Raw genomic sequence first — 23,479 nt, 5'->3', positions numbered from 1 at the left:
CTGAGGGACCTTTACAGAAAAATAAACCCTGAGTTCCAATGTAGCATCTCCCTGACGACCTTCCAATAAGGAAAACTCTAAAATCTTTCTTTAGCTAATAGGACCTTAAGGAAAATCCATATATGTAGAACAAATCAAAGCGGAATAATATTAGTAGCAGCTAGATTAGACACTGTGGAGATCTCCTTTCCCTAAGTTAGACCCTTAGGAATGACCTTTCTGGATGCTCTGTTTCTTGTTCAAGGCCAAACTTTCAGATAGAGCTTCACTTATTTGCCCATCAATAGAAATAGAGGAGAGGAGCTCCTAAGAGCATGTTCTTTTAATTCTAGTTCTTATACCCTTTCCCTGAAGATCTCTCATAAAAAATGGCTTTAATGAAATTCCTTGAGGTCAGAAGATAGTAGAAATTTAAGGTTCCTTTTACAGAGAATGCTGCTGCTAAAAACCTGCATTAACCTCGCCTCTCCTTCTTGCATATTGAACACATAGGCCTGTGGTCTCTTAGAGGCCTCGCTGATCTTTTTTGTGTTGAATGTAACTTGAAAATCAGAACATCATACTGAATAGGATTCTTGAGGGCACTCTTTGGTTCCCTGGCACTAATGTATATCCACCTAGGGATAATAGGATTGGCAGTACGGTCCCTCAGGACTTTTACTGAGTGTTTGGTCTGTGCCAAATAGCAACTAGAGATAGCGGTAGGAACTGAAGGTGTAGTGGTGTCGGAAACTGGTGTGATCCTTGCTCTCCTGAAGCCTATTGTTAGGAAGGGGATAGATAAATACTAATCAAATAATTACAGTAATGAATGTGCATTTATAAACAGAGCTTGGATTGGATTAGATATATCTATCAACTCTTAGAACTTGCCTCCAACAGAAGGGATAGGGGAAAGGTTCTTTTATGCTTTCCTTTATCATCCATCCCCTATAATACTGGTTTTCATTGGTGTCTAACAATTGATACCTTGTTCGAACAGGTAATTAAGTCAAATTATTTCTCTTCTCCTTTAAAAACAAAAATCAATAAATTTGTTTGTGGAAAATAGTTTACCTTCCCTGAATCCATTTTAGCCTTTACTGTTCAGCAGATACCAGCATGATCTAGTTTATATTTGATTTAATATGATAGACAAACTTTTTTTCACCTCTCTATTAGTTAGGGATTATCATTTGTCACAATTTACTCTGAATTTATACTTTAGTATACTTAATTTAGCAATTAGATGAAAAATAATACCAAGAAAGAATTTTTTTTTTACCTGGTTTTGTCTTGAATGCCTTTCTTGAGTGTAAGATGGGGATCTCAGTTTCTACTTTCCAACTTGAATCTTGATGCTAATAAATTGGCATTATCTAGCTTAGAGTTAGGTAGGTCATTTAAAAATTTAAGTTAAAAAGTCGTTAAAATAGAGGTAAATAAGTCACTTATTCCTTTACATATTGATGGCATTTTTCTTGGAGAAATTTTTAAGGAGACTTTCCTGTTAACATGTCTACAAATTACAGATTTATTTCTTAATGAGAATATTTTTTGAACTAAAGAAAATATCTGTATATGTATATATAAATAAATTACGGTCTATGACCTAGAATATAGAATTGTTTTCCTTTATAATAGTTATGTTAAATTTACCATTTTAAAAGCTGTTATCATTAATAATAACCGTGGCAAACATTGTATTGGGAATCTTATTTAAAATCTAGTTTAGAGGTTTAAAAATAAATGTAGCAGTGGTAAAAATAGGAGACGTGTACGTTCTGGTTGCTGGAATGATCGAAATATTAATTGTGTGTTATGTGTTTTGTTGTTGTTCTTAACAGACATTCCACTTCTCCCTTCTATCACATCTCTAAGTCTAAGTGAAAATAGTGAGAAGAGCGGGCCTTTTGTGGTACACTGGCTGAACAATAAAGAGTTGCATTTTACTTTGTCCATGGAAGTCTTTTTACAGCAACTCAGAAAAAGTTTTGAACAACCATCTTCTGAGGCCAGTGTAGAAGACTCTAATCAGGCAGATGTAAAATCTGATGAAGGTAAGGCTTTTTTTTTTTTTTTTTTTAAAGATTTTATTTATTTATTTGAGAGAGAAAATGAGATAGAGAGAGAGAGCATGAGAGGGGGGAGGGTCAGAGGGCGAAGCAGGCTCCCTGCCGAGCAGGGAGCCCGATGCGGGACTCGATCCCGGGACTCCAGGATCATGACCTGAGCCGAAGGCAGTGGCTTAACCAACTGAGCCACCCAGGCGCCCTGAAGGTAAGGCTTTAAGAAGGATAAAAAAATGTTAAGTTTTATTGACAATAGCTAAGATTTTTATATTGGCGTAACACTAGCTACTAGCTTCGGAAACTCAAAATTGCAGTGGCTTAATACAACTTTGGACTAGCTCAGTTAATAATTCAGTGTTGGTGTTCCTGTTCCTGGCGGCTTGCTTTTACTGGTTGATGCAGCCTCAGGATTCTTCATGCCTATGCTTCTGTCAGCCCCTGAGGCCTTGCTACTTGAAGGACTGTCTGTGGCCTAGTAGCATTATTACCTGGGAGCTTGTTAGAAATTACCTATGTATTGAAGGAAATCTGGAAATTGGACACTGTAAATGTGTTCCTTTAAAATAGTTTCTTTAAGGTGTCATATCAGTTATAAGTGCATATACCTAGAGCATCTCTAGTGTAGCTGACTCAGGTTTTAAAAAATCCAATAATGTGAAGAAAGTACAAATTACACTCCAATAATATATTTGAATAATTCACCCCAGAATTATAGACCCAATTCTACCTTCTTCATTGAGAAAAACTAAGGTCCAGGGAAGTAGTATGTTTTACTTCTGAGTAAACTGTGGTACAACCAGTTTACCTATTCTCCAGTCCAGTAATTGTCCTCTACCATTAATCCACTGACTCAGTCCTATAGGCCGTCTGACTGCTGAGTTAACTCTAATGGCCTTATATCCCTGGAGCGAAATTATTTTTAAAGGGGAGCCAATTTCTTGTTTATTTGAAAGCTATTATGTTTTTCATCTTGAATGCATTTACAAAGATCTTTCTTAATAGCTTGATTGTATTTACTTGGTTCATGAATTCTTTTGCTTATAGAAATGGATGATGGTGTGGATGATCTGAAAATAAATCATGAAAAGAAGGAATTGGGCAGTGATAAAATGGTACCAAATTCAAGTTTTGTACCGTTACCATCAGCTGCCATTGATCATCAGATTGAAGTACTTCTGTCTGAATGGAGTAAAAATGCAGACATGCTGTTCAGTATTCATCCCATGGATGGCTCTTTGCTAGTTTGGCATGTGGATTGGCTGGACGAATACCAGCCTGGTATGTTTCGTCAAGTCCAGGTACTATTATTATGATCTCGGGAGAGCTGCTTCTTATTAAATGTGGGTACAGTTTTGTAATACTTCTTTGTATTATTTCATATGTTCTAATGCTTACTTTCTTAATTCTAGGTGTCCTTTGTTTCCAGAATTCCTGTAGCTTTTCCCACAGGTGATGCGAACTCTCTCTGTAAAAGCATAGTGATGTATGCGTGCACCAAGAATGTTGACTTGGCTATTCAGCAAGGGAAACAGAAACCTTCTAGCCTCACACGGTCTACATCAATGCTTATCTCTTCCGGCCACAGTAAATCAACTAATAGTTTAAAATTAAGTATTTTTACCCCTAATGTTATGATGATTTCAAAGCATGCTGATGGCTCTCTGAATCAGTGGCTGGTCAGTTTTGCTGAAGAATCTGCTTTTTCTACAGTTCTCAGTATTTCTCACAAATCTAGATACTGTGGTCATCGCTTTCATCTTAATGATTTAGCTTGCCACTCCGTATTACCATTATTGCTGACAACGTCACACCATAATGCACTAAGGACACCAGATGTTGATAACCAGAAGCAACCTTGTGATCCTGTAAATACTGAAGAATGTTCTTTGGCACAACAGAATAAAAGCAGCGTTGATGTGACATTTCAGGATCCCAATGCAGTTTATAGTGAGCTTATTCTTTGGAGGGTTGATCCAGTTGGGCCATTGTCTTTTTCTGGAGGTGTTTCTGAGCTTGCCCGGATTAATTCTCTACATGTTTCTGCATTTTCCAATGTGGCATGGCTGCCCACTCTTATACCCAGTTACTGTCTAGGTAAGCTTTCTGATTTTTATTTAAGAAATTTAGATTTTCTGGTATCATCATTTCAGGGTTAAATTTTAAATGTTTGTGAATACTTTCTAGGTGCATACTGCAACTCTCCTAGTGCATGCTTTGTAGCAAGTGATGGGCAATATCTGAGATTATATGAAGCTGTTATTGATGCCAAGAAACTTCTGTATGAGCTTTCCAATCCTGAAATTTCTGTAAGTAAATAGCTTTTAAAATTAAGTGTATAGTATGAGGTTTTTAGATACTTAATTTATACTTTTTGGGCATGTTCTAGAATTGTGACATACAATTTGTAATAAAAAGATGTATATTTTCTAGTTATTTTTTTCACATTTGCAGTGTACCATTACAGCGATTTTTAGCTTCTTTAAAAAGAAACCATTTCTTTCATTCATTCCAAAAATAGAGTAGTGTCATACAATATATGTTTCTCTAATGCTTCTTTGCTCAAGGATAAATGAGGACTACTGGCAGTATAAATGTGGAAGTTACGTTGGTTCATCTGCAGTTTTTTTCAAGGCCATGGGAGCTGGAGTAACAGCAGTAGAATTTTTATCTTGATAATCAAGGAAGAAAAAAGCTCTCAGCTTGGTTGCAGTACAGTTAGGAGTCCTTCCGACACCATCGCAAAGCCTTTGTCTTGTGACAGGCGGCACTTCTTCCTGTGCACAGCTGATAGCAACCCACCGTCTGCATTGTCTTAGCACCTCCAGCAAGCTCCTACCTGCACTCTTCGTTTTGGTGTGTTTAAATACCCCTTACCTTCAGCCGTGCTGAGCGTGTTCAGGGGATTCACGCCACCCCTCAGCTGCCAGTTAATGTTCTTGTTAATGTTCTGGTTGTACAGCTGCGCAGGTGTCAGTGGGCTGCTCCAGTCCTGTCTTCCCTGAGTTATTTTTAATGTGTGTTTTTTTCAGAATGCAAGGTTTTTCAAAAACACATATAATAGGGTTATAGTAGAAACATATATTTATTGAGGGCCTTCTGTTTTTCAGGTAGTATTTAAGTGCTGGGAATTGAGATGTGAAGAGAACAGACAAATCTGAGATTACATTCTAGTGAAAGGGGTATAGAAAAAAAGGTAAAAATATATTAATAAATAGTATAGAGAGAAACCATGTTGTACAAGGGAATGCCAAGTAAGGTGCTGATCAGAAAAAGCCTCACAGAAAGGGTACCATTTGAGTAAGGACCTGCAGGAAATGAAGGATATGGATGTGGATATTTAGAGTATTTTAGGAAGAGAAACAGCCGGGCATGTTTGGTATATAAAGGAGCAGCAAGGAGGACATTGTGGCCGGGGCAGAGTAAATGAGGTGAAGAGTAGTCAGGGATAAAGGTAGAAAATTAGCCTAGCCAAATCTTACAAGCCCTTCTGGGTCATTGTGATAACTTTGGCTTTTACTGTGAATAACATAGAAACCATTGAAGACAGTGCCAAATTGATATGCTCTCACCTAGGTTTTGAAAGGATCTCTGGCTGCTGAATAAATCAGACATGGGACGAGAAGTGGCTTCACAGTAGTCCGGGAGAGAATCAAGGGGCCATAGAGTGGTAGCAAGTGGTAGTGGTAAAGATGATAAAATTGGTCACATCTGGATGTGCTTTGAACATTGAATAGGCAGGATTGGACTGGATGTGGGGCTTGTATGAGAAGAAGAGGATGCTCCCTCATGTTTGTGAGCACAAGGAAGAATAGAACGACTGAGTGAAGCTGGGAAGAATGTCTAAGAGGCTGATTTTGAAGAGCAGGTGGATTTGAGAGCCTGGTGTTGAACATGTTAATTTCGAGATGACTGTTTGACACCCAACAGACCTAGTACGCTCGTCTGTAGTTTAGAGGGGGTCTGATCTGAAGGCATGAGATAAGTAGCTGTCAGAGTATGAATTTAAAGGTGTGGGGCTAGATGAGACCACGGAAGGAAAGTAGAAGTGATAGGATTGAACCCTGGGGCATCCCACTGTTAAAAGTGGGGTGAATGTGGTACATAGTGGAAGGCAGTGAGGACAGTTATTTCAAGAAGGGAGTGATCACTAGAATCAAAGGCTGCTGCTCATAGACAAAGTGTGATGAAGACCGAATTTAACAATGTGACCTTGACTAGAGCATTCAGGACATATGTAGCTTGAGAAATCAGCATATATAAATAGTGTAGCAACATGTTTCTTAAGTTCCATCTTTCTCACCTCAAAATTAATGCCTAAAAAGCATTGATTCTTAGAACATTTCTGTGACATTGAAGTCAGTCTTCCGCATTTATGGATGTAAAATATTCTTCCCCCTAACAATTACCATGCCTTGCTTTTGTTCCTCTGCATCGACTGACCCATAACTCTTACTCATTCCTCTGTAATGAATAGTAAGGTAAAGTCCTCGAATGTTTATAATGAAAGCAACTTGTGAATTTATTTAGCCCTACTTGAACTTATTTATTATTTATCTACTATGAAATTTTATATTGTTTATTAATTATTTTTTAATTTAATTGTTTAATAAAGGAGATATCCACTTTTTTTAAAAACAGAAATATGTTGGTGAAGTGTTTAACATCGTAAGTCAGCAGTCAACAGCCAGGCCAGGATGCATTATCGCATTAGATCCCATTACCAAACTTGTAAGTATTATTTTTCTGGCCACTCAGCATTAGGTAAATAACATATATGTCAACTTATGTTGGTGTTTATTTACATTCAGCAAGGCAGAAAAACCCAGCTGCTTCATGTTTTTCAAGAAGATTTCATTTTGAATAACCTTGAGAAGAAAAGTCTGGGAAAAGACAGAATATTACCTGATGCAGGTAAAGAATAGTTTTTTTTATGTAATGAGAAATATTATGTAGCGTATGTTAAACAGTAAATAAAGATAAGTTGATATAATGTTTCATATCATCTATGTGAACTTAAAATTTTCCTGTGTAGGTTTGTGATGTTATTTACCATATACATACCAGTAGTTTTTTATTCTTTGATTTTTCTTTTTTAAGATTTTTGTTTATTTATTTGAGAGAGAGGGAGAGCAGGAAAGAGAGAGCACGAGCAGGGGGAGCGGCAGGCAGAGGCAGAGGGAGAAGCAGGCTCCCCACTAAGCATGGAACCCAATGTGGGGCTCGATCCCAGGACCCCGGGATCATGACCTGAGCCGAAGGCAGACGCTCAACTGACTGAGCCACCCAGGTGCCCGGTAGTTTTTTATTCTTTTTTTTTTTATTTTTTTTTTATTTTTTTTTTAAAGATTTTATTTATTTATTTGACAGAGAGAGACACAGCGAGAGAGGGAACACAAGCAGGGGGAGTGGGAGAGGGAGAAGCAGGCCTCCCGCAGAGCAGGGAGCCCGATGTGGGGCTCGATCCCAGGACCCTGGGATCATGACCTGAGCTGAAGGCAGAAGCTTAACGACTGAGCCACCCAGGCGCCCCTGGTAGTTTTTTATTCTTAAACCAGGAAATAAACATGAAAAAATTAAAGGGGTTTGTCAATTATATTTTTTAAAAAGCATAATAGAGATGTTTTTTATTATATGTTGAGTACTCTTTGCATGGATATAGTCCTGCACTAACGGTTTGGATAATATGGATGCCTGACCTTTTAGAAATCTATAATTTAAAGCAGTAGCTTAAAACTTCAAGTTATAATTTAAAGACAAAAGTGTTTTAATTAATACTTTTATAGTTAAACATTTAAAAAAATTAAACTCCTCCACTAAAAATTAACTGTTATTTTATATAGAGGAAAACAGCAAAATGAAGCTCAAATCTCTTGGTCATCAGTTTTAATTACAGAGCCAAACCAAACTGAGAAATGTCTTTCCTTATAAATGAACCATACAGTTTGTGCCTCGTGCTTTTAAAAGTCCATTATTAATACTATTTTCACTCTGTATTTGTTCCAGATTATTTTTCTTACTTCTCTTGTACTCTTAATTCCACGTGTTTCTGGTTTTCTTTTCCTTTGAGGTTTGCACTGTTATGTTGAATGTCTAATTTCTTACCACTGTTTTCACTTAGTCATTTTCCCTGAGAATTTGTGAACTGTGCAAAACACAGTGTTTTGGTAAGCTCTGAATATAATGATGGAAAGATACTGAAAGTGGAAAATAAAAATGTCAGGTACAGGATAAAGGGCTATTTATATCAATAAAGTGTTCTTTATTTTTCCTTTCTTATATTGAAATATTAACATTAATATTTTTAAGGTTTTTTTTTAAGTCTCTTTAAGGTTTTTTTAAAGGGATTACTCTCTTATACTTTAGGTGGAGTTTTGTTGTGATCTTAAATCTATTCTAGCATTTTCTTTTCTAGGATTCTTCAATTTTTAATTTATTTTTTTCTCTTTAAAACCATATTTTTCCTAGTTTTTCTTAAAATATCTCGGGAATTCTTACTGACTTTTACTCAAAAACTGTTATCTTCATTATCAGAGTTTTCCAGAAAACACCCAAAGTATAATGTGTTCATTTCTAATATCAAGAACCAAAGAAATGTTTCACAAATACTTTCATTATTAGGACATTCTTTCTTGTTAGTAAAATTATCAGAAATAGATTGATCTCTGATCTTTTATCTTTAGTCATAATCTCTTATCCTCTCCTTCCTCTTAATTCTTGTAATTTAAGTGCCTAACTCACCCAGAACATATTACCAAGGTTACCTTTTCATTTAGTTTCTTAACACAATACAACTTAAGATGTTTATGGTTATTTTTCTGATTTTTTATATTCTGTGATTATAGTTTTTAAAATTTTTCTTTACATAATTTCGTACAAAGTGAAGACTAGTTTATAATTAAGAAAACTTGTTTATAATTAGTTTATAACTAATATATATAACTAGTTTATAATTAAGAAAACATCATTAAACCAAGTTAATTTTTTTCAGGCAATAATGAGTCACTGATTTTATATTTTAGATGCAGTGTTTTTATTTTGAGCAGCTGGTGTGCTGCTTAAATGATGCAGTTTTGACTAAGAAAAGTTTTCTTAATGTGGTGAATGATGACTACTTTTATTTTGATTCTTAGATAAACTTCATTAATAGGTCATTCCATTATGGAAGTTATTTACTTTGAAATATATTTGGCAATACAGTTTTAATCATGATATGTTGATTTAAAGTATCTGTCACATAGTTCCCACCTGTTCAGAAATTTTCTTATGGTCTAACCTATGTGAACAACATGATAGTGATTACTGTGATATGTGACTTTTTTTAAGCCTGTCGATTCAGGGATGAAAAGCATAGCATACGTTTAATTGTTAAAATTTTAATTTAATACAAATTCATGTGATCAGAAAGTTGATTGCATTCCTTAATGCTACTTTGTATATAGAATTTTAGGTAAGAGTTTTTAATTTTTTAAAAATTCATTCATTTTTAACTTGGCATATTTAATAAGTTGTCTCATTTATCCGTGTTAATAGTGAAAAATATTAATACCAACAGGCAGCTCACCTAATGGATTTTCTGAGAAATTCTACCTAATTGTAATAGAGTGTACCCAAGACAACCGTTCATTGTTACACATGTGGAATTTACATTTGAAGTCCATTCCTGTCTCATTGGGTGAGTCTTCTTTTCTTTTTTTTTTTTTTTTAATCTTTTGAACTTTAAGTAGGCTTAAATGAACAAATTATATATGGTTAGATAGTTCAGTACATATTTTTTAAACCTGTTCTTATTGAGTGAAAATAATTGTAGTTTTATTCAGTTAATTAAAAAAGCAAACAGATTCTCTGATTTTCTTTCCATAAAGAATCCTATTAATACGTTTTCTCATCCTTCATAAGGCTTTGGGATTATAAAATATAGCAGTTTTAATACTTACAGGGCTCCCCCCCCCGGTTTTTGGTTCTTTTCTTATGTTTTATAGATGAAAAAGTAGATGCAAAGATATCTGAAGCAGTTTGGCAGCCGGAAGAACATTATTCTTCTTCTCCAGAGAAGATTGTATCTCCTTTTTCACAGAAGTATCAGGCTTGCAGAGCAAATCTCCAGAGTACCAGCAAGTTGACTCTGACTTCAGAAATGGTTTATAGCCAAGAGTTGAATTTGCCAGAAGGAGTTGAAATAATAAGTGTTAAGCCATCAGCAGGTTTGTAAAGTTTGTGAAAAGAGACTAATCAAACTTGATAATCCACGAATATTTAGTAAGGTATTTAAAAAGAGGCACAACTTCTGTTTGTAAATCCACATGAAGCAGAAATGGAATCACTGTTTTAATTATCCTACATTGAAAACTTAAATAAATTCTCATTATGTTTTCAGATTATTCTGACATTTGTCAGCCAGTTGTAGTCTTAAATACTGATTTCCGAAACAAATTTTCATGATGTCTTTATGCAATAAAACCCAGAGTTTCCTGGGCAGAGATAGTAACGAGGTTGTGCCTTATTTACCAACTTTGATAATATTGGTAGTGACTGCCTGGAGCTGTGTGCTCTGAAGGATTCTGAGTGTGTGGGTCCTGGTATATATTTATCATCTTTATCCTAGGGCAGTGGTTCTCAAAATGTGATCCCCAGACTGGCAGCATCAACATTATCTGGCACCTATTGTTAGAAATAAAAATTCTTGGGCTACCCCCAGGATTTACTGAATGACAAACTCTGGGGTGCACCTACCAGGCTGTTTTAACAAGGGTCCCACGTTTGGGATTGCACACAACAGATCACGAACCACAATTTTAGGGTATCAAGAAAACCAACACAAAATCCATCTTTTTATCACCCATTTCTTTGGTTTTTGTAGTCAGAGTGTGCATTTTTGTTTTTTTCTACTTCTCTGTCATTTTTTTGGACTGATGACTTTGAATACTTTTCAGTGCCATGTTACCAGGTACTTAATCTTTTTTAATTGGTGAAGTTAGCAGGAATTGGGGTTTTTTTTTTTTAGTTTATTTTTATTATGTTATGTTAATCACCATACATTACATCATTATAATGTTTTTGATGTAGTGTTCCATGATTCCTTGTTTGCATACAACACCTAGTGTTCCATGCAGAACGTGCCCTCTTCAATACCCATCACCAGGCCAACCCATCCTCTCACTCCCCTCCCCTCCAGAACCCCCAGTTTGCCTTTCAGAGTCCACAGTCTCTCACGGTTCGTCTCCCCCTCTGATTCCCCCCCCTTCATTCTTCCCCTCCTGCTATCTTCTTCTTCTTCTTTTCTTTTTTTTAACATATAATGTATTATTTGCTTCAGAGGTACAGATCTGTGATTCAACAGTCTTGCACACTTCATAGCACTCACCATAGCACATACCCTCCCCAGTGTCTATCACCCAGCCACCCCATCCCTCCCACCCCCCACTACTCCAGCAACCCTCTGTTTCCTGAGATTAAGAATTCCTCATATCAGTGAGGTCATATGATACATGTCTTTCTCTGATTGACTTATTTCACTCAGCATAATACCCTCCAGTTCCAACCACATCGTTGCAAATGGCAAGATTTCATTCTTTTTGATGGCTGCATAATATTCCATTGTGTATATATACCACATCTTCTTTATCCATTCATCTGTCGATGGACATCTGGGCTTTTTCCACAGTTTGGCTATTGTGGACATTGCTGCTATAAACATCGGGGTGCACGTACCCCTTCGGATCCCTACATTTGTATCTTTGGGGTAAATACCCAGTAGTGCAATTGCTGCATCATATGGTAGCTCTATTTTCAACTTTTTGAGGAACCTCCATGCTGTTTTCCAGAGTGGCTGCACCAGCTTGCCTTCCCACCAACAGTGTAGGAGAGTTCCCCTTTCTCCACATCCCCGCCAACATCTGTCATTTCCTGACTTGTTAATTTGAGCCAATCTGACTGGTGTGAGGTGATATCTCATTGAGGTTTTGCTTTGGATTTCCCTGATGCCGAGCAATGTTGAGCACTTTTTCAGGTGTCTGTTGGCCGTTTGGATGTCTTCTTTGGAAAAATGTCTGTTCATGTCTTCTGCCCATTTCTTGATTGGATCGTTTGTTCTTTGGGTGTTGAATTTAAGAAGTTCTTTATAGATTTTGGATACTAGCCCTTTATCTGATATGTCATTTGCAAATATCTTCTCCCATTCTGTCGGTTGTCTTTTGGTTTTGTTGACTGTTTCTTTTGCTGTGCAAAAGCTTTTTATCTTGATTAGGTCCCAATAGTTCATTTTTGCCCTTGCTTCCCTTGCCTTTGGCGATGTTTCTAGGAAGAAGTTGCTGTGGCTGAGGTCGAAGAGGTTGCTGCCTGTGTTCTCCTTTAGGATGTTGATGGACTCCTGTCTCACATTGAGGTCTTTCAACCATTTGGAGTCTATTTTTGTGTGTGGTGTAAGGAAATGGTCCAGTTTCATTCTTCTGCATGTGGCGGTCCAATTTTCCCAACACCATTTGTTGAAGAGACTGTCTTTTTTCCATTGGACATTCTTTCCTGCTTTGTTGAAGATTAGTTGACCATAGAGTTGAGGGTCCATTTCTGGGCTCTCTATTCTGTTCCATTGATCGATGTGTCTTTTTTGTGCCAGTACCATACTGTCTTGATGATGACAGCTTTGTAATAGAGCTGGAAGTCCGGAATTCTGATGCCGCCAGCTTTGCTTTTCTTTTTCAACATTCCTCTGGCTATGCGGGGTCTTTCCTGGTTCCATACAAATTTTAGGATTATTTGTTCCATTTCTTTGAAGAAAGTGGATGGTATTTTGATGGGGATTGCATTGAATGTGTAGATTGCTCTCGGTAGCATTGACATCTTCACAATATTTGTTCTTCCAATCCATGAGCATGGAACGTTTTTCCATTTCTTTGTGTCTTCCTCAATTTCTTTCATGGGTATTTTATAGTTTTCTGAGTACAGATCCTTTGCCTCTTTGGTTAGATTTATTCCTAGGTATCTTATGGTTTTGGGTGCAGTTGTAAATGGGATCGATGCCTTAATTTCTCTTTCTTCTGTCTTGTTGGTGTATAGGAATGCCACTGATTTCTGTGCATTGATTTTATATCCTGCCACTTGACTGAATTCCTATATGAGTTCTAGCAGTTTTGGGGTGGAGTCTTTTGGGTTTTCCACATAAAGTATCATATCATCTGCAAAGAGTGAGAGTTTGACTTCTTCTTTGCCGATTTGGATGCCTTTGATTTCTTTTTGTTGTCTGATTGCTGTGGCTAGGACTTCTGATACTATGTTGAATAGCAGTGGTGATAGTGGACATCCCTGCCGCGTTCCTGAGCTTAGGGGGAAAGCTCTCAGTTTTTCCCCATTGAGAATGATATTCGCTGTAGGTTTTTCATGGATGGCTTTTACGATATTGAGGTATGTACTCTCTATCCCTATACTCTGAAGAGTTTTGATCAAGAAAGGATGTTGTACTTTGTCAAATGCTTTTTCTGCATCTACTGAGAGGATCATATGGTTCTTATTCTTTCTTTTATTAATGTATTTGTATCACATTGATTGCTTTGAGGATGTTGAACCAACCTTGCAGCCCAGGGATAAATCCCATTTGGTCGTGGTGAATAATGCTTTTAATGTACTGTTGGATCCTATTGGCTAGTATTTTGGTGAGAATTTTTGCATCCATGTTCATCAGGGATATTGGTAATTCTCCTTTTTGGTGGGGTCTTTGTCTGGTTTGGGATCAAGGTAATGCTGGCCTCATAAAACGAGTTTGGAAGTTTTCCTTCCATTTCTATTTTATGCAACAGTTTCAGAAGAATAGGTATTAATTCTTCTTTAAATGTTTGGTAGAATTCCCCTGGGAAGCCATCTGGCCCTGGGCTTTTGTTTGTTGGGAGATTTTTGATGACTGCTTCAATTTCCTTCATGGTTATAGGTCTGTTCAGGTTTTCTATTTCTTCCTGGTTCAGTTCTGGTAGTTGATACATCTCTAGGAATGCATCCATTTCTTCCAGGTTATCTAATTTGCTGGCATAGAGTTGCTCATAATATGTTCTTATAATTGTTTGTATTTCTTTGGTGTTGGTTGTGATCTCTCCTCTTTCATTCATGATTTTGTTGATTTGGGTCATTTCTCTTTTCTTTTTGATAAGTCTGGCTAGGGGTTTATCAATCTTGTTAATTCTTTCAAAGAACCAGCTCCTTGTTTCGTTGATCTGTTCTACTGTTCTTTTGGTTTCTGTTTCATTGATTTCTGCTCTGATCTTTATTATTTCTCTTCTCCTGCTGGGTTTAGGCTTTATTTGTTGTGCTCTCTCCAGCTCTTTTGGGTGTATTGTTAGGTTGTGTATTTGAGACCTTTCTTGTTTCTTGAGAAAGGCTTGTATTGCTATATACTTTCCTGTTAGGACTGCCTTTGCTGTATCCCAAAGATTTTGAACAGTTGTGTTTTCATTTTCATTTGTTTCCATGAATTTTTTTAATTCTTCTTTAATTTCCTGGTTGACCCATTCATTCTTTAGTAGGATGCTCTTTAGCCTCCATGTATTTGAGTTCTCTCTGACTTTCCTCTTGTGATTGAGTTCTAGTTTCAAAGCATTGTGGTCTGAAAATAGGCAGGGAATGATCCCAATCTTTTGGTGTTGAGATCTGTTGTGTGACCTAGGATGTGATCTATTCTGGAGAATGTTCCATGGGCACTAGAGAAGAATGTGTATTCCATTGCTTTGGGATGGAATGTTCTGAATGTATCTGTGAAGTCCATGTGGTCCAGTGTGTCATTTAAAATCTTTATTTCCTTGTTGATCTTTCGCTTAGATGATCTGTCCATTTCAGTGAGGGGGGTGTTAAAGTCCCCCATATTATTGTATTGTTGTCAATGTGTTTCTTTGCTTTTGTTATTAATTGCCTTATATAATTGGCTGCTCCCATGTTAGGGGCATAGATATTTACAATTGTTAGATCTTCTTGTTGGATAGACCCTTTAAGTAGGATATAGTGTCCTTCCTCATCTCTTATTACAGTCTTTGGTTTAAAATCTAATTTGTCTGATATAAGGATTGCCACCCCAGCTTTCTTTTGGTGTCCATTAGCATGGTAAATGGTTTTCCACCCTCTAACTTTCAATCTGTGAGTGTCTTTGGGTCTAAAATGAGTCTCTTCCAGACAGCATATCGATGGGTCTTGTCTTTTTATCCAATCTGATAGCCTGTGTCTTTTGATTGGGGCATTTAGCCCATTTACATTCAGGGTAACTATTGAAAGATAGGAATTTAGTGCCATTATATTGCCTGTAAGGTGACTGTTACTGTATATTGTCTGTGTTCCTTTCTGGTCTATGTTACTTTTAGGCTGTCTCTTTGCTTAGAGGACCCCTTCCAATATTTCTTGTAGGGCTGGTTTCGTGTTTGCAAATTCCTTTAGTTTTTGTTTGTCCTGGAAGCTTTTTATCTCTCCCTCTATTTTCAGTGACAGCCTAGCTGGATATAGTATTCTTGGCTGCATATTTTTCTTGTTTAGTGCTCTGAATATATCCTGCCAGTCCTTTCTGGCCTGCCAGGTCTCTGTGGATAAGTCTGTTGCCAATCTAATGTTTCTACCATTGTAGGTTACATATCTCTTCTCCCGAGCTGCTTTCAGGATTTTCTCTTTGTCTCTGAGACTCGTAAGTTTTACTATTAGATGTTGGGGTGTTGACCTATTTTTATTGATTTTGAGAGGGGTTCTCTGTGCCTCCTGGATTTTGATGCCTGTTTCCTTCCCCAAATTAGGGAAGTTCTCTGCTATAATTTGCTCCAGTATACCTTCTGCCCCTCTGACTCTTTCTTCTTCTTCTGGGATCCCAATTATTCTAATGTTGTTTCGTCTTATGGTATCGCTTATCTCTCGAGTTCTGCCCTCGTGATCCAGTAGTTATTTATCTCTCTTTTTCTCAGCTTCTTTATTTTCCTTCATTTGGTCTTCTATATCACTGATTCTTTCTTCTGCCTCATTTATCCTAGCAGTTAGCGCCCCCATTTTTGATTATACCTCATTAATAGCCTTTTTGATTTCGACTTGGTTCGATTTTAGTTCTTTTATTTCTCCAGAAAGGGTTTCTCTAATAACTTCCATGTTTTTTTCAAGCCCAGCTAGTATCTTTAAAATCATCATTCTGAACTCCAGATCCGACATCGTACTAATGTCCGTATTGAGTAGGTCCCTGGCAGTCGGTACTGCCTCTTGTTCTTTTTGTTGAGGTGATTTTTTCCGTCTTGTCGTTTTGTCCAGAGGAGAAGAGATAAATGAGAGAATAAAATGCTAACAGGGTAACAACGTCCCCAGAAAATATACTCTAAACAAATCAGAAAAGACCTGAAACCGGGGGAAAAGAAAGGGGCAGGAATTGGGGTATTAACAGTGTTCTGGTAACTTTTAATTCTGCTGCTTTGTATATTTTACTAATAGAGGCATAAGTGCAAGGAAAGTTAAAGTTTGAAAAAGAATGATGTTTGCATTGACACAATTTTCAGAGCTGTTCCCTTAGCCAGAATAGTATGATCTTCACTGCTGAACTCCAGTTAAAACATATGGCAAATGTAAGAGAAATATTTCTAGAAACAGTCCTCTTACTTAACTTTGGCCCAAGTTGAGTTTGGCAGAAGAAGAGGAGTTCTAGGGAAAGAGAAGAAATATGTTTTGTTTGGCAAAAACAGTATACAGTAAATGGTAGTCTTAAGAATTTTGTTTTTAATCACGACTCTGCAGCAGGTAAACCTGCTAGTCTCTTTTCAGCTCAGAGATACCAGTGGACAATGCTCACTGTGTCCTTCTGCAACACTGCTATACTCTTTGAGGACTTTTAAAAAAAACTTCATTAAAATTATGTTGAAATGCTTTTAAAATATGGTAAATGTCCTAGATAACATTTATATATTATGTCCCTATATAACATTTATATATTATAATTAGTAGTTTATATTTAATAATTTGGAACAGGGGTTGGCAGACTATGGGCCATCTACCTGTTTTGTAAATACATTTGATTGAACCTCGCCACACCTGTGGATGACTCTTGGGTATACCTGCTTTTGCTCTGGAGTGGCAGAGTGGAAGAGTTGCAGCAGAGACTCTGTGGCTAGCAAAGCCTCAGATAGTCACTACTATCTTAAAGGAAAAGAAAGCTTGCCGATGGTTTAGGAAGTTAAGAGTATATAATTACATTAAGGACAGCAAATGTTTTGTCTCACTTCGGAATCTTAGCAGTATCAGTAGAATCAAATACCCCTCAGTTATGGAGGGCCAATTTAGTACATAGGTAAGCGTGGGCTGCACACAAAATAGTAAAAACACTGAAGAGGAGGAGCCAATAAATGTTGACACAGTTTTTAAAATGTATTGGTATCTTTAAAATGCAATTTATAAGAATTGGGTGAAAAGAATGCTGGTCTGAGAACCAGGACTAGAATTCAGGTTTTCTAATTCTGTCTTATTCTAGCTGTTTGATTTAGTGTAAGATACTACACACATTTGGTCAAGGGTCCTTACCTATAAAATGTAGGAATTGAAGTTACCTCAGAGTTCTCTTTCAGCTCTAGATTTTGGTAATATTTCCCTTTTTGTATACCTTTTTGATGTCATTAAAAGCTTTTTACTGATCTTGTTGACTCTTAAACTAAATGTAGGCTGTCTTGTTAACAGTAGTTGATACAAAGACCAAAACCTTTGGTGCATGAAAACAGAAATATTTAACCAACTTTGACATTTTGTTAATAGATTATTTTTATTTTAGGCCATCTGAGTTCTTCTTCCATATATCCCGTGTGCAGTGCTCCTTACTTATTGGCAACTTCATGTTCGGATGAGAAAGTAAGATTCTGGAGATGCAGAGTAACAGATGGAGAATCTGAAAGATCAAAGAACGGAAAAATGGATCTTGTATACATTTGGGAAGAATGGCCATTACTTATCGAAGATGGGCTTCATAGCAATAGTAGTATAACCGTCCCTGGTAGGCCTGTAGAAGTTAGCTGTGCACATACAAATCGGTTAGCAGTAGCGTACAAGCAGCCTGCATCCAATAGTAGGTCTTCTCAGGACTTCCTGATGCACGTCAGTATTTTTGAATGTGAGTCTACAGGAGGTTCATGCTGGGTCCTTGAACAGACAATTCATTTAGATGAATTGAATACAGTGTTAGATTCTGGTATTAGTATCGATAGCAATTTAGTGGCTTATAATAAACAAGAGGTGTATTTATCCAGTAAAGAGAGTATCACATCAAACACAAAGCATTTAGTTCACTTAGATTGGATGTCTAGAGAAGATGGTTCTCATATCCTCACTGTAGGAATTGGATCAAAACTTTTTATGTATGGACCCCTGGCTGGCAAGGTACAAGAACAGGCTGGTAAGGAAAGCCTAGCCTTTCCTCTCTGGGAAAGCACTAAAGCTGTGCCTCTTTCTAAATTTGTCCTCTTAAGAAGTATGGACTTGGTTTCTTCTGTGGAAGGCTCTCCACCTTTTCCTGTTTCTTTATCCTGGGTCCGGGATGGCATCCTGGTGGTGGGAATGGATTGTGAAATGCATGTATATTCCCAGTGGCAGCCATCTTCTAAACAGGAACCTGTTACAACAGATTCATACAATGGGAGCACTCCATCTATAATAAGTTTAATAAAACAGAGCAACTCATCAAGTTCTGGATTACATCCTCCAAAGAAAACTCTGACTCGATCCATGACCAGTCTTGCACAGAAAATCTGTGGAAAGAAAACTGCCTTCGATCCTTCTGTGGATACAGAAGATTCAGGTCTTTTTGAAGCAGCTCATGTTCTTTCCCCAACTTTACCTCAGTACCATCCCTTGCAGCTTTTGGAACTCATGGACCTTGGCAAAGTTCGGAGAGCAAAGGCCATCTTGTCTCACCTTGTCAAGTGCATCGCTGGGGAGGTTGTGGCGCTGAATGAAGCTGAATCCAATCACGAGCGCCGCCTTCGGTCTCTCACTATCAGTGCTAGCGGAAGCACTACCAGAGACCCCCAGGCTTTCAACAAAAGTGAAAATACGGATTACACAGAAATAGATTCTGTCCCTCCACTTCCCTTATACGCCTTACTTGCGGCAGATGATGATAGCTGCTACTCATCTTTAGAGAAGTCTAGTAATCAGAGTACCTTAAATAACTCAAACCAGTTGTCAAAAGAAAGTTATGATGAGCTTTTTCAGATCCCAACTTTAATGACTGATCATCAAGTGGTAGAGACAGATGAGGAAAATACCAAGCCCAGGGTCATTGACCTTTCGCAGTACAGTCCAACTTACTTTGGTCCTGAGCATGCTCAGGTTCTTTCTGGCCACTTACTTCATTCCAGTTTACCAGGACTCAGCCGGATGGAGCAGATGTCTCTGATGGCCTTAGCAGATACAATTGCAACTACCAGCACTGATATCGGGGAGAGCAGAGACAGAAGCCAAGGTAAGGCTAAATCGGGTACAGGATTGGAGGAGAAACTGATAATAAGTTTACTTACTTACACAGAAAATAATCTTAAGTAATTTTTATAAAAATTATGCCCAGGAAGGTTTTTTTTAATCATTATTGTTCCTTTCCCAGTATATATAAAGTTTAACTTTAATATATGCTATTTATCCCATAAATCATAGTACTTTGAGAAAGTATGCAGAGATTCATTATGCCACCATTTTTACCTAATCGCTCAATAATAGTAAAGATCCAACTGAATCCTTTGGAGTTTGGCAAAAGTTAACATTTTTATTAACTAATCACTTTAGATATGAAAATAAAAGGTGCTTTCTGCTTTACTTTTACTCATGTTGTAATCACTATTTGGTTTTTAAAATATTGAGGTTTTTTTTTTTTTAATTAGCACTAATGTATATACTCCTACCTAGAATAGCAAAAATATAAGGATATTAAAATTAGGTCTTTTCCTCACCCAGAGAGCATTTTTTTCCTCTTAATCTCCTGAGTTATATATAAAAATAAAAAATTGAATGTAGAATTTCCATCATATCTCAATAAGATCTGAAATTAATAAGTCCAGCTTTGTGCATAGATCAGCAGGATGCACCCCTTGAACTATGCTTGAAAGGAACATACACAACTATTCTTTCCCATATTAGCAGCAGATTATTGGGATGGGTCTAGGACTTGAATCAACACGGAAGATACTTTATACTCCACAGTGAAGGTTAAACTATTTTAAAATTTAGTCACATTTTGATTTAAATAAGATCAGATCTTAATAACATTTACTTGGATTTTGCTAATGAACTGGTTTTCTTATAAATACAAATAAGTAAATACTTTTTGTTTTGTTTTTTTGTAGGTGGAGAAACTCTTGATGAATGTGGCTTAAAATTTCTTTTGGCTGTTCGACTTCATACTTTCCTTACAACTTCCCTTCCAGCTTATCGAGCTCAGCTCCTTCACCAAGGTAATTTTAGTAGTAATCTACTAAAAAGAATGGGAGTAAAAGTAGAGAGGCTGGAGCACATTTGTTTGTTTTTGCCCAGATTTGATAACAATGACAAATTTGACACATTCTAAGTTTCCTTAACTTACTTGTAAAAATACTTATTTCCACTTAATTTTCTTTGCTTAAAATACTGGAATTTTTTTGGTAGATGGAAAGAGTTAATGAAGAAATGGATATTGGGCAGTTGGATATTCTGTGTTACATTTTTAAATGCATCATACGTTAAAGGCCAATTAATACTGTTTTATTCTCTTTAACTTCTTTAGGTTATCTTCTTTCTCCTGTTTGACATTTATTGAAGTTCAGTTTTTTACCCAAAATTTGAGTAACATTTTTGTTACAGAAATATATTTAATTTCTAATTGTCTTACAGAGTAGAGACCATTGAAAGTAAAAATTCACTTCCCAAAACTACTCATTAATGTGTATTTCAGATATTAGTTTAGTAACCTTTCAGATACTCTTAGGTAGTTAGTCAGGACTCAAAGTAACAAATAACTGTACTGAAATTTAAGGTAACTTAAAACAGGGTATTTCTTGGGTTAGGGTTAGTGCCCAGGAAGTTCGGAGGTAGAGCTGCATTCCAGCATTATTGGGTCTGTAGGTTTAAACAGTGTTATTGGGACTCCACAGGTTAGCCTCTGCTCATTGGTGTCTGTCTCTTGCTCTCTCTTTTCCTTTCTGTCTTTCTGTTTCCTCCTTACCTTCATTTTGTATTTAGCTTTGGAAAAGTAAAGCTTAAAATTCTAAGTCAAAGTGTTTATTTATGAAACATTATTGAACTTGGTTGAGAGATAATAGGAATATAAAAATGTTTAGAATAGCAGTCCATTCACTGCATATGTGTTTTTCTTTTTTTAAATTTCTGTTTCTTTCTTTCCAAAGACTTGGGTATAGTGAACACTTCATATTCCTTGGCATTTGATACTAGGTTTAAATGTGAGTCCATATGTGTCAAAGCCACATCTTATAATTAAGCATGTACTTCACCCAGAAATACTATACAGAACATACTCTGAAGAGACAAAATAGAAGCTCAACAAGAAATACCACATGTACTGGCCAGTAGGTTCAGAGAATAGGTGATGTAAATGATGCTGTTTAAATAGAAAAGTATCTGACATACTAATTACCAGGTACGGTACTATTCTAAATGCTTTAACTATAGTATTTTAATCCTCACAACAATGTAATAAGGTAGTGCTGTGATTGTTCACGTTTTATAAATGAGGAAAATTGAAGAATCAAGAGACTAAGTAACTTGCCCACAGTTCTATAGTTAGGGTTGGAGCTGGGCTTATTGTATACATTCTGATTCTGGAGTCTACAGTCTTAAGTTCTGTTCAGCACGCTCTCCCGTCTACTTGATGCTTTTTTAATCCCATGGAGTTAAATCCACAAAAACAAACATTGACCAAAGGACAGTGAGAGTCAGCAATGAAGAACAATCATTTCAGCATAGAATAAAGCTTTACGTGTTTCTCATTTTCTAAGGAAAGATCGTGGGTAATAGCTAAGAACAAAAATAATCACAGTAGCATTTGCCATACAGCATTTTTTAATCTTTTAAAAAAATATGTTTTAATTATAGAAAATATATGCTTATTGTAGAAAACAATGAAGTGATAAAGTTGTTAGGAGAAGCAAGGAAAAAAAACCCATATTCCCTCCAACCTTAACTACTTAGTTGTAACTCTGTGAGTCTCATGAAAGTTTAGACATTTTTATGGCAAATATGGAACACACATTTCTGATAATTATTATATAAACATTTATATTTCTTATAAACATTATTTTTGATATTTCTTCAGGCCTGTCTACTAGTCATTTTGCCTGGGCATTTCACTCAGTAGCAGAAGAAGAGCTGCTGAACATGTTGCCAGCCATGCAGAGAGATGATCCCACTTGGTCTGAACTGAGAGCCATGGGTGTGGGGTGGTGGGTCCGGAATACACGTACCTTACGCAAGTGCATAGAGAAGGTAAGTTGTGTTTTATTTTGGTATAAAAATGAATTAGGGGCACCTGGGTGGCTCAGTGGGTTAAGCGTCTGCCTTCAGCTCAGGTCATGATCCCAGGGTCCTGGATTTGAGTCCCGCGTCAAGTCGGGCTCCCTATTCAGCAGGGAGCCTGCTTCTCCTTCTCCCTCTGCCTCTCCCCCTGCTTGTGCTCTAATTCTCTCCATCCCCCCATCAAATAAATAAATAAAATCTTTAAAAAAATGAATTAGTATATTCTGAGTTTCTTTAAAGGACATTCCATATTTCCTTTCTTGTTTCTCTTTTTTTAATTGAAGCAGTAAAATGCTTTTAAATAGCCATTATATTTCAAAATATCGCACTAATACAGGTTTTTAATGTTTATATTCTAATTCTTAAATTGCTAGTTGACACATTTATTTAGTAGCGTGTGTCTGATTTTTACAAAATAATATGTGCACATCTTTGGAAAAATAAAATAGGAATGAAGAGCTTGTAATGAAAAGTGTTGTCCTATGTTCCCACCTCTCTGTGTCTTTGGAGGCCACCATGAATTACTTTTGAAATTATAAAAAATATACGTATATCTGTGTATAATATGTGTTTGTGTGTGTGTATACATCTGTGCATTAGTGTACATATTTTCTAAATTTATTGAACATTTAAATAAAGTGTGCTAGTCTTCAATGTGAAATTATTTTGTTCATTTAAAAATTGTTTCTGTGAAATTTTGACCAATATTTTCTAATTGTAGGTAGCCAAAGCAGCCTTTTATAGAAAGAATGATCCTTTAGATGCTGCCATTTTTTACCTTGCAATGAGAAAGAAAGCTGTGATTTGGGGATTATATAGGTAGGTGAGAAAACTATGCTTCAAAATGGGAAACTCTTCATGAGGAGTAAATGTATGAAGTAAAAGTAAAGATTTGTGGTTCTTGTTAAGTGTGATTCTTGTAGATTCTTATTTTTGCATTTAAGGAGAGATTCATA

At 36.6% G+C, this 23,479-nt stretch overlaps 1 protein-coding gene across 5 annotated transcripts in view; it reads left to right on the top strand.

Moving 5' to 3' along the window:
* The window catches only part of DMXL1 (Dmx like 1), a 135,210-nt gene that overhangs the window by 40,058 nt on the left and 71,673 nt on the right, over positions 1 to 23,479 (top strand). For all 5 annotated transcript variants that reach the window (XM_078067597.1, XM_036123783.2, XM_036123786.2 and 2 more), the window contains exons 10-21: positions 1,827 to 2,039; positions 3,096 to 3,349; positions 3,461 to 4,145; positions 4,236 to 4,357; positions 6,690 to 6,779; positions 6,860 to 6,962; positions 9,604 to 9,723; positions 10,031 to 10,252; positions 17,803 to 19,488; positions 20,363 to 20,470; positions 22,324 to 22,493; positions 23,245 to 23,342. In XM_078067597.1, the coding sequence (XP_077923723.1) occupies positions 1,827 to 2,039; positions 3,096 to 3,349; positions 3,461 to 4,145; positions 4,236 to 4,357; positions 6,690 to 6,779; positions 6,860 to 6,962; positions 9,604 to 9,723; positions 10,031 to 10,252; positions 17,803 to 19,488; positions 20,363 to 20,470; positions 22,324 to 22,493; positions 23,245 to 23,342 (3,871 nt within the window). The remainder of the gene's footprint in view (positions 1 to 1,826; positions 2,040 to 3,095; positions 3,350 to 3,460; positions 4,146 to 4,235; positions 4,358 to 6,689; positions 6,780 to 6,859; positions 6,963 to 9,603; positions 9,724 to 10,030; positions 10,253 to 17,802; positions 19,489 to 20,362; positions 20,471 to 22,323; positions 22,494 to 23,244; positions 23,343 to 23,479) is intronic.

The sequence above is a fragment of the Halichoerus grypus genome, chromosome 2 (genome assembly GCF_964656455.1).
Source record: "Halichoerus grypus chromosome 2, mHalGry1.hap1.1, whole genome shotgun sequence".
Taxonomy (NCBI): Eukaryota; Metazoa; Chordata; class Mammalia; order Carnivora; family Phocidae; genus Halichoerus; species Halichoerus grypus.
Note: the sequence above shows the minus strand (reverse complement) of the source record. Positions and strands in the feature narration are given on the sequence as shown.